Raw genomic sequence first — 10,672 nt, forward strand, 5'->3', positions numbered from 1 at the left:
GTATCATCAGCAAACTGGCTGACAGTGGATAGTAAGTGAATTGGGAATAAGAGCTCTGAAACTTTGCAATCTTAGCTAAGTGATATAAAGGATTGACTGCACATATATGATCCTTTAGATATAAAGCACTGACCAAGTCTGAGACTAGGATTGGATCCAGACACATGTAGACTACTCTCTGAGAAGGAGTTTAGGGGGCAAGGGGGTGCTTTCTGAACCTCATGATTCAATGGGAGGGTCTCCCTGACAGTTTTGTCTGACTCTGTCCTCTATGCAGTAAACAATCCAGTGACCCTCGCCAGCGAATCTTGTTAAACCGCTGTCACATTTACTAGCAAACTTTGTTAAATTGCTGGTTTGTATCTATAAACATATAGATAATATATCTATAATATAAACATATATTGCTACTTCTCTTACGAGTGAAGTGCATCTCTCCATCCATGACAGCTTGCAAGAACTGGAAGCCGGTTCTCCCTAGATTTGCTTCAGGTTGGGGATTTTGGTTTTAGTTTCAGTACATCTAAAAGATCTCTATACAAAAGTTTGGAAGGTTTCCTAATCAACTCAAATTTGGTGGTCTTGAAAGCACCCCACACTTCCAAGCTTCACACAGTAACCCAAACCAAACAATGTGATAATAAAGGCCAGTGCCCACACCTGAGCAAGTGTGCAACTGATGTACCCTCTTCACCCTTGTACAACAGGAACATCTTGCAGAACTCAAGCAGGAAAGTCTAATGTGGTCTGCTAGGTCCACTATGAAGACTATTACGCAATCTTTGAGCTCAGGTAGAGTGGAGCAGACTCTCCTACTTCACTCTAAGACAAGTGGAACAATCTTCAGTTGTCCTAGAATGAAGTCTATTTATTTATAATGACAAATTCAAATCAACAAAGACAAATTAAAAAGATGCTTTAAAGGAGCCAATTTTTAGGAACCGTATCCTAGAGACTTATACTCACCTTTGCTTTTGACTTCCCAGCTGACTCCAAACTTCAACTACAAAACCATCAAAATTTTCATTCTAAATAAAGGGAATTGACAATAATATACAGTTAATCATCATGCTAATTCATGATGCTTGTACCAGAGATGATAGTACAAGAAAAACAACAGTAATTGTGTGCATTGATATTGTCTGATTACAGATTGAACATGCTTTGTATTCTTAACCAGCTTCATCTTTAATGCAGCATTTCATGAAGAAGTCAAAGAGAAGCACAAAGTATTTAACAAACAAGCAAAACTTGAAAATCTTTATTAGTTATCCATTACTTCTACTCTTACAGGACAAACGAGTATCAGATTGGGAAAATTCAGCCATTAACAAAAGACAGTTGTGAAGCAAACCATTTGACATCCATTTACATGTATATTGAGAAAAAACTCCTGAGCTCTTGAGTCTAGAGATGTAAATGCTAACTTGGCATAGGCCTGATTCCAAACATCTCCCACAATTAATCTCACTTGTGATAATTTATGTTTACCACGATCAAGGTTACTGTTGCACTTGAGTACCCTTTCCTTAAGAGGCCAGCTGTTACTGAGGACCTAAAACTGATGTATTAGTTACAGATTTTAAGAAACTATTCAGTTTACCTTTACATCCATCTTCCTCTAGAGCACATTAAGATTTCTTTACATTGTGGAGCAAGTGAGAAAACTTATTCTGACAGTAATTAAGCAGGGTGCCATGAATCAACCACTAAAGTTGAATGCCTTTTGGGTGCAACTTGTCCAGTCCTACCCATGCATAGCTTTAAAGCCATTAGCTTTAAGAGAGGCTGCCAAGAAAACCTTAGCAAACAGTAATCATTCCTTAAAGGAAATCCTCTTCTCCTCTCCCCAGCCTCTAAACATTTTAAGAGAACTGGTTTTGCTCAGATCTGAACAAAACTGTACAGTAACAGATATGCAGTGAGTTATTCTTAGTATTACAAGTGGGTCATTAGCTCTAGCACACTGAGCCTGAATGTACTCCAGTAACACATCAAAAAGAGCACACATTGCACCCATGAGCCTTTTCCTGCCTATCAAAAAACACCACTAATCAGTTTAGCCCTTGCTTAATAGATTTTTGGGGTTTTTTTTTTATAGAAATTTGAAAGAAAGCAGTCTGCTCACTAGGCAACCTCCATGAGAAGTTATCCATCGGGTACCCACTACCTCCTTAGTAACAGTCAGCCTGTCAGCTGTTTGGAACAGGTTTTATCAATCCCAGTTTATACCAGGCAAAAGTCAGCAGTGCAGCTGCCAGTGATAACAAGGTTACGTTGATCAGACTTACCTGTCTCACTTCAGACTTGTAGTTAACTGCACCCAAGTGTTGCTAAATTTCATATTTACAGGAACTGGACACATACTAGGATACACTATTAAGAATCCTGCCTCTGTAGTGTTTTGAGCAGAATTTTATTTTGTAGAATATAAAACTACTGGAAATGAGAAAATACCCATTACAAAAGGAATCAAATACAATCTCACACTATTTTATAAACATTAGCATTTTTACCTTGGCTAGCAGAACCATGCTCTTGGAAAGCTCCTCGATCTCATCCTCACTGCCAAAAACACTCTCGAAATCCTGGTAAGTCCAGCCATCAAACAAAATTCGAGGCACTATCAAGCAAAGACATCAAACAGTAGTGAAAATTAAGAATTTATTATGTACACTGGAATATTTCTGCAGAAACTGAATACAGCAGATACAAGTAGAGATACCACTAAACAACATATCCCATGACTAAGATCATTGCTATTTTACTGTGACCAACTTTAGCAGCACAGAAGAATTGACACTGTGGAACATTCTTTTTCATTTTATATTACTTCACTCTTCTACTCATCTCAAGACCCTATGACAAGTTTTTATTTTGGAAAATACAGGCACTTGAGCTCACATAATTTCTTTTTCTAACAACATAAAACATAAAAAACATAGTGTCACCCAAGAGTCAGCAAAACTCCTGTTGGGACAGTTAATCATGCACACTGGAAAAGTCAACAACTCATACAGACCTATGTCTCAGCCCTTTCTAACTACCAAGAATGTAAAAGGGTATTTTAGAAGAGACTAGAGAGATTTCAAAGGTTTTATCATCTGGCAGCTGAAGTAATTTAAAATATCTGACTGAGCATTCAACTTTTCTAATGCATTTCAGGTTTCCTGTTCCCTTCTGAATCAAGAGGGGTTTCGCAGTTCACAGAATTCTTGCTACAGACAAATGCAGGAAGCCTAGCACAGGATTATGTCTATAGCAATGTTCACCATTTGCCCTAAAGACACACACCGTGACACATCCCTTGAGGTCCCAGCTTCAAGGGGAGAAGAGCCAAAGGAGGGCTCTCTACTATCATGCAGGAAAGTCTGACTGACTTAGATTTGGATTTTTTTTTTTTCTTTTTAACTAAGTAGAGCCCCTGAGCAACAAGTTTGAAGACTGCTCCCCCAGGTAAGCACATAGTGTTACATACAAAGAACCCTTCCAGAGAGGGACCTCTGACCCAGGGTTTATCCAGACAAAAAGTTAAGGCAAAACATTAGGGCACGAACAGGATCCACACTTCAGTTACTTAACTCTCTAGAGTCAACTGCTTTTGTGTTTCTTCTCAGACTTCTTCCTTCATACAACTATGCTAAGGTTTCTCCCTTTTACCCATATACACCTGGAACAAAGCCTTCTTTTGCTCTGCTAGCAGTTAAAGAAGATTAAAATCAAACAAACATCAAAGAGAAGCTCACCTATTCTGATGTTTTTGGACGTTTTTCTGACATCTTTCATCCAGCCTGTCAAACAGTATTACGAGAAGAACTGTTAAAATATAAACAGTGGTGACAATGACAACATATTTTCAAGCATTCTTCAAATAATGTAGCATCTTTTCATTATATCTTCCTGCTACAGACTACTAGTTCATAACCAACAGAGACCAAACACCCTTTGATGAACAGAATTTGAAGCTATTCACCTCCACCACAGCGTAACTAGCATTTACCACAATCTTACAATAGTCCCTACCCAGCCCCTCCCTGCAGTTCTGCCTCATCATGGAAATGATCTGATCGCCTATTCAGAACACTTCTCTAGTGACATCAAGATCACCTGGGAGGATCTTTTTTTAAATTTTTTAATACTTTTTTTTTTAAGATGGCACTGTCAAGTGTCCTATCGCCTATTCAGAACACTTCTCTAGTGACACCAAGATCACCTGGGAGGATCTTTTTTAAAATTTTTTAATACTTTTTTTTTTTTAAGATGGCACTGTCAAGTGTCCCACCCACTTCTCTTGGCAGTCATTGCACTAGCATGAATTTGTTAGTAGTCACCAACACAGTTAAGAATTATAAGTGTTTCAAATGAGATTCCACATTCAATCAAGTTCAAAACCATAAACTACTTAGTTATGACTTAGGAATATACTAGCTGAAATCTGAACTTGCTGCCAGTTTCTTGACAGTGAAGGAAAAAATTCTCTTCAGACTAAATGTATCTTCCATTCACAAAACAAATTCACCCCAAGGTTTTAACAAGGGGGAAAAAACAAACCACACCAGGTAAACAACTGCACAGTGCAAACACCAAAGACTGTTTCTGCCTGTACAGATTCCTTGTCCCTTCTTTTTTTTTTAGAGGGGCTGTGGAAGCAGCTGGGGACAGAAAGAAGTTCACTCTGAAGAAAACTCCCCAAAAAAACAGAATGGATGAAAGTACTTCACCATGAGGCAGAGCCAGAAACACCCACATGCATCTATTCCAAAAGCTACCTAGTCTGCAAAAGACCAGTAATCTTATTTGCAATGCATCTTCAAAGAAAAAGAATATAACACCTTCATCAGCATCATGGAGCCCAGTGAACTGGAACCTTTCCTTCCCTCTCCTTTTCACTTGTAGCCAGACTGGTGAGATTAGTGTAAATTTGTTTCCAAACATTTTAGCAATGTCATAGCCATGGCTGTTCCACTTGCAAAAGAAAAGAGAAAAAAAAAAAGAGTGAGAGGCTCAAAAGCAAGACAGATAGTTCATTTTACTTTGACTCTTTAACACAAATGTAATCATCTACCAGATCCCTATTTGTCAGTTTGAGGAAACCTTCTGGAACGTTATTTTTATTTAAATAAGAAAGTACTCTGGGAACTCTGGTAGTTACATGAAAGGCATTCTTCAAATTGCACCGAGTCACTGGAACTACAGGAATCTGTACATAGATTCCAGCACAGTTTTGAACTGACAACTCTGCATATATGTTCATGAGAACCAGAGAAAGGTGAAAATTTATAAGGCACCTATTTCTCTTTTGAGCAGTGTAAGACTGAAACAAGTGAGAAGCATCCTCTAAACAAAAGAAAGAAATATTAATTATTCAATAAAGGATGCTTTGAATAATAGTAAGATGGAATAGCAAAAAAGATCAGTTTGAGAGCAGCATAAAAATTTTACTATTTATTTAGAAGTTTCAAGTTGGTAGCTCCATGGTATGAAGACACTTAGTAGCTCTCCTGTTCTGACTTTACTGCAACTTCACACGGCTCACCAAGGACAAGAGAACACTACTGCCTCTGTTTTACCAGTGGGAAGAAAAACAATATGACCTGGACATCCTCCAAGAGCCGAACAGGAGAACGAGGGTTTGAGATCACCTGAATCCCAAGCCAGCTCTCAAATAATCCTCTGGCTAGCTGACTGCATTTGACCAGAAGTTTCCATTATTATAAGAATGCTTTTAAAGCAGGGATGCAAGATTGCAGATTAGCACAGTCTGCTGCATATTCATTCAAAGCACCTATTAATTTTATTAACTTACTGGAGTAATATAGCCCAGAACATCTCCTGAGAAACGTCTTTGCTTCATCTTCTTGGAGCAGTAACTTCTGTGTTCCAGTATAATATCCTTTGCCTTTGGATCCACAACTACCAGTCCCCGGTCCTGCACACTTTTATCAGAATGCAGCGTCTGGAGGGAAAATATAATACAGTTTTTAGAACCAGCTATACAAAGCAGCCACTTTCAATAGCAATAGACTTTGGAGAAAAACAAAACAAAACAAAACCATCATAAAACTCTGAGCACTAATTTTAAATGAAGCAGAGCAGTTTGATTTAAAACTGAAACGGGGAAGTGCACAGAAAAGATTTGTCATCATCAGTAAACTTACTTTGTTTGCAAGGCAAAAAGCACACAAGCAAAAAAAAACCAAAACCAAAACAAAACAAAAAAGTGCTAAGGTTAAAGGACATAATTCAATCAGTCACCACAGCTGATGGTGCTCTGCTCTCCAGTCAATGGTTTCTGGCATGTCAACCCCAAAATTATAACAAGGGGTTAGAAGTTCCCAACCAAGAATTTGAAGCTGACTTTTAAACTGGATCTATTTTAGGCTGAGCACACTGCATTGTGCTTACTGAAGGCCAAGGTTCTGAACACCTTTCTTCAAGGTAGATCTGCTTCAACTAAACCAGCACAAATGGTTTTAGCAGACAGAAACAGAGAAGGCCTAATAAAGTGTGCATGGCAAGTAGCACGCAGAAACCATCTATTGATTCTGCATAAGGACTTTAGGGATAAGGCTTGTCTTAACACTTTGTATTATCCTCACTACCTGCAGACTAGATTTTCTTCCTGGTAGATGTTGATCAAGCAAGTAGTACAAACAATGAGATGCATCTGCATAATGAAGGATTAATTAGACTTAGAATTTAAAGGAGAGGATTTAACATGTCTACTTTTTTACCTAACATGCTTAGCAACAGAAAGTACACATCCTTGGTGTATGCACAGGTAAATATACTTCCTCTCCACACATCCCCTTTCTCTTGCAGTGCTGTGCCTTCTTGCAGTTTGGAAAGAAAGCACCAGGAAACAATAACATATTCAGCAAGTTAAGAGAGACTTCAGCCTGTTGGCTCCACCTGCTCACATTGCTGGGGGACTCTGAATCATTTCTGCCTGCAAAGGAACTGCTGGTTAGAAGGCTCTTCAAACTCTTGTATCAGGATAGAGCCTTCCCATTGGCAAGGCTGAGCACACCTTTCCTTCCACCAGGAAATGATCTAGCACTCTTGGCTCAAACTACTGCTCCCCACCCCGCTGTTCATCCCACCAAAGGGATGGAAGTGTGTCTCCTTCAGCTATGCAAGAGGGGACAAAAACTTCCTGCTTCTGCAGCTTGCAAGGGGGATAAAGCCCTGAAATCTACATCGCATTGATTCAAGGAGTGAACCGTCTGACACTCAAAAGCCAAAGGAAAGGCCAGTTTCAGGCAGTCTTCTTTGTGAGCACCAGCTTCAGTGGAAACGCATTGTTGCTTTTAACGCTGTTTTCACAGAATGAGAGTCCATTTACCAAAGCTTAATTAGCTCACTGCACATGTTAGATGTGACTGAAACACTCAGCTTTTCTCTTACCTTTTCTTCCAGTTTTTTTGTAGCAGCTTTCTTTGCATCTGTTTTTGACAGGGTACCTTCAGCTAGGTAAGGTACCCAGCAAATCACGGTAAGTGAAAGCGAAGTACAGAGAAGCCTCATGGTGTTTTTCCTCATATGAAGTTTCTACTGTCCTGAAAACATAAGAGTTCAAATCTCTGTAAACAGAAGAATACTTTAATTACGTTTTCTTGTCTAAGAAAAGTCAAGCAATTGTCTTATCTTCTGCCCTTTATAATTAGGTTTATTAAGGCAGTACTGTTTTAATAGTGCTTGAGCTCTGACAGCAAAACAGTGGAGTGTTTTAAGAGATTCCTAGGCTCAAACATCTCTTATCCCTTCTTTTATCAGGTGTGTCAGAGTAAAAGTAGGTTGGACACTTGCAGCCTCCCTTTTAAAGAATCCCTAAAGAAGTATAATAGTTTACAGCCGCAACTGAGATAAATGTCTGCTGCCCAGAACAATTATAGTACCACTTTACCTTTCCTATAGCAAATAGGAGATACCATTTGTTTCTGCCCCTGCCTAACCCAGTCAGCAAGTCACAAATTAATTAAGAGACAGAAAGAATTACAGCTATGTGCTTATAGCTATGTGCCTTTGCTCTAACAGGTGAGAACTTTGCTTTCAACTCCTTGACAAGTCAGTGATACACACAGAATTGAGGAAAAGAAAAACAAACAAACAAAAAACCAAAACCAACAGAGGTGATTTTGGTCCAAAATAATGACTTTGACAAGCTCCAGATAAAAGAACTCAGAATTAATAGAAGACAGTTCTGTTCAGTGCTATTTATCTATCACACCTTCTGTTAGAGGAAAAACTTTCCAAAAAAATTTCAAATACAGCCAGAGTTTGTTTTTCAGCCTCTTCCCATTCAGGAGCCGCACTGGTTTTCCAGCCTAGCTCCCGTAAGTGGATAAAAAGAAAAGAGAGATAAAATATTTAGCATTACTGGAACCAGTGTGGACAGAGGTAAAATACCAGAATGAAGAAAAGTAACCTGTTACTAATTCTGGAAGTTCTAAGTATCAAACTGGGGTTAACTGTCATCTGTAATAAACTAGAGGCTCTAGATATGTATCAGGCTGCTTCTCATACCATCCTAATGGAGAAGGAAAAAAGGTTACCTTTCCCATAATTTTCTGAAGTTTTGTCAAACTTAAATTCTCAGCCTTATAGAATCCCAGACTGGTCAGAGTTGGAAGGGACCTTAAAGCTCAGCCAGTCCCAACCCCCCTGCCAGCAGCAGGGACACCTTCCACTAGACCAGGCTGCTCAAAGCCTCATCCAGCCTGGCCTTCAACACTTCCAGGGAGGAGCAGCCACAGCTTCTCTGGCCAACCTGGGCCAGTGTCTGACCACCGTCACACCATTCCTGTATTACTCTGAAGAATTAACATTTCTACTGCTCACTTTAAAAAACTTACAAGCTCATTTCTTCAAGTCATATTTACAAAACTTGTTCTGTTGGCACTGATAAGAAGTGCTGTTCAAAGTTTGAGTATTTTGTTTCTGTATAAAACATCAGGTGAGGGATCCCACAACAGCAGACCGAGCACTCTAAAGGAGTACTGAGGCAGTAACCTGGTGGCAGAAGGGACTGTAAAGGCTAAATGGAAGTGTGCTCAATGAAGCAGCAGCTATTGGAGGCCAACAGTTGCAATGCAGAGATGAGATCAACAACCCAATAAACTTAAACATATTTGGATATGGCTGGCTTAGCAGTGAGGTTTTAAAGAGTAGAGATATTTATTGCAAGTGTTAGGCATCCTGCAGGAAAACAGAGAGGAGTACGTGATTAGGGAATAAAGCAGAAAGATGATGTCAGCAGAACTGCTTGAAAAAAAACCCAATGCCACTAGCACCAAAGTACACAGAGCATCAAAAATCTCATGTACAAAATGAAGGTTTTAGTCAAGTCTTATAAAGACTGCAAAGTAAAAGCAGAAAGCCTTCTAATACTTCTTGGCTCCAGCAGACAGGGTAAAAGATAAATTGCTATACTATTTGAAATTTACTATTATTAAGTTAAGGTGTTATGCTTCTACTTGGACTTCAGGGTCCTTGTCTTCCACATCCTAAAAAACTAGACAAAGCAGTTGCTCTTGATGGCATTTACGCTGTTCCATCTAGTTTGGCAGGATCTATAAACTACTGCAGAGAGGAACAACTTAGAGCCTAAATAGTCAATACAAGTCTCAATTATTTGGACAGGATATCAATTCTTCCACAGGTGGTATATTTGATTTGGAGGTGTTTGATTTCACTTTCAGAAACAATTAGCAACAGCATCAATTTCCCTGAAGTTAATTTTTAACAACTGAAGAACAGAAGTTTTAAAAACCATCACTGAACTCTAATTAAACATCAAGATGTGCTCGTTTCCTTGACATGATCATACCCACCTACCAATTATTGTTAAGTCAACATCCCCTCCTTGATCTATAGGAAGCACTGAGCCTGCAGCAAAATGGTCTCTGACAGTAACAGCCCAATATTGACTCTTGGTTGGAACCTTATTTTAATAATTTGCTCTTTAACAACATTGGTTCAGTGAAAATTAAGCAGATAGCAACACTCTACTACATGAAGATTAATTAGTCAAACTTTAAATGCTCTTTACAGAAACTACAGCATTAATTTCTGCAAGCTTTACAAAACTAGATCCCCATCAAGTTTTTCTTCTGCAAACCTTCCTTCACCATTTTTTAATTCTCCTCAAACTAACTAATCTGAGTAGAACTGTATGAGCTTGGCACTCTTGTTCATCTCCTGTATCACTGCAAAACACAAGCAAAATTGAAGACTGATTCTGTTTGTGTCCTTGTTCAACTGATACTATGGACAATTCATGGTTTAAAGCATCTTTCGACAAACTGATCTGAAGCCTACGTTCCTCTCTAAGGCAGATCACAGATGTTGTTCAACCTGAGGCTCCACATGAGGTAACTTATAGTCAGCTGTTTTAAATGCATCTTTATTTTTAAAAGAGACAAAAGTTGTCACAGATTTAGGCAGTCCAAAAGAAGCAACTAAACAAACTAAATAATCTTGGAGGCTGGCATACTAACTCTTTGCAAATCAGTTAACATTTATACTGTAGTTCTAAAGAAGGAACTAGACTACTGCTGGGGAGGAACTCTGCACCTCTTAGTTAAGGGAAGCACACTGTTGATGTGGTTTTAAATTAAATTAACGGAAGCTGGATTCAGGAGTGAAAAAAGTGAAAATAAACCCGTTTCTA

The 10,672-nt window shown here is 38.8% G+C and overlaps 1 protein-coding gene across 1 annotated transcript; it reads right to left on the reverse strand.

Moving 5' to 3' along the window:
• Nucleotides 1-962: 962 nt before the first annotated feature.
• CHID1 (chitinase domain containing 1) lies at nucleotides 963-7,584 on the reverse strand. The gene is made up of 6 exons (XM_010162335.1): nucleotides 7,408-7,584; nucleotides 5,807-5,956; nucleotides 4,833-4,965; nucleotides 3,747-3,791; nucleotides 2,517-2,623; nucleotides 963-1,028 (listed from the first exon to the last, which is right to left on the reverse strand). The coding sequence occupies exons 1-6, from the start codon at nucleotides 7,540-7,542 to the stop codon at nucleotides 963-965; spliced, it is 636 nt and encodes a 211-aa protein (XP_010160637.1). The 5' UTR covers nucleotides 7,543-7,584.
• Nucleotides 7,585-10,672: the final 3,088 nt, after the last annotated feature.

The sequence above is a fragment of the Antrostomus carolinensis genome, unplaced genomic scaffold (assembly GCF_000700745.2).
Source record: "Antrostomus carolinensis isolate BGI_N321 unplaced genomic scaffold, ASM70074v2 scaffold29942, whole genome shotgun sequence".
Taxonomy (NCBI): domain Eukaryota; kingdom Metazoa; phylum Chordata; class Aves; order Caprimulgiformes; family Caprimulgidae; genus Antrostomus; species Antrostomus carolinensis.

Excerpts from the sequence above, each read along its gene's own strand:
- CHID1 (XM_010162335.1), bottom strand. The coding sequence starts at position 7,542 with ATGAGGAAAAACACCATGAGGCTTCTCTGTACTTCGCTTTCACTTACC. Across the intron at positions 4,966-5,806 it reads TTCTGGGCTATATTACTCCA|TGGAACAGCCATGGCTATGA; the intron begins GTAAGTTAATAA and ends TTCTTTTGCAAG. Across the intron at positions 1,029-2,516 it reads GCATGGTTCTGCTAGCCAAG|AATGAAAATTTTGATGGTTT; the intron begins GTAAAAATGCTA and ends CCCTTTATTTAG.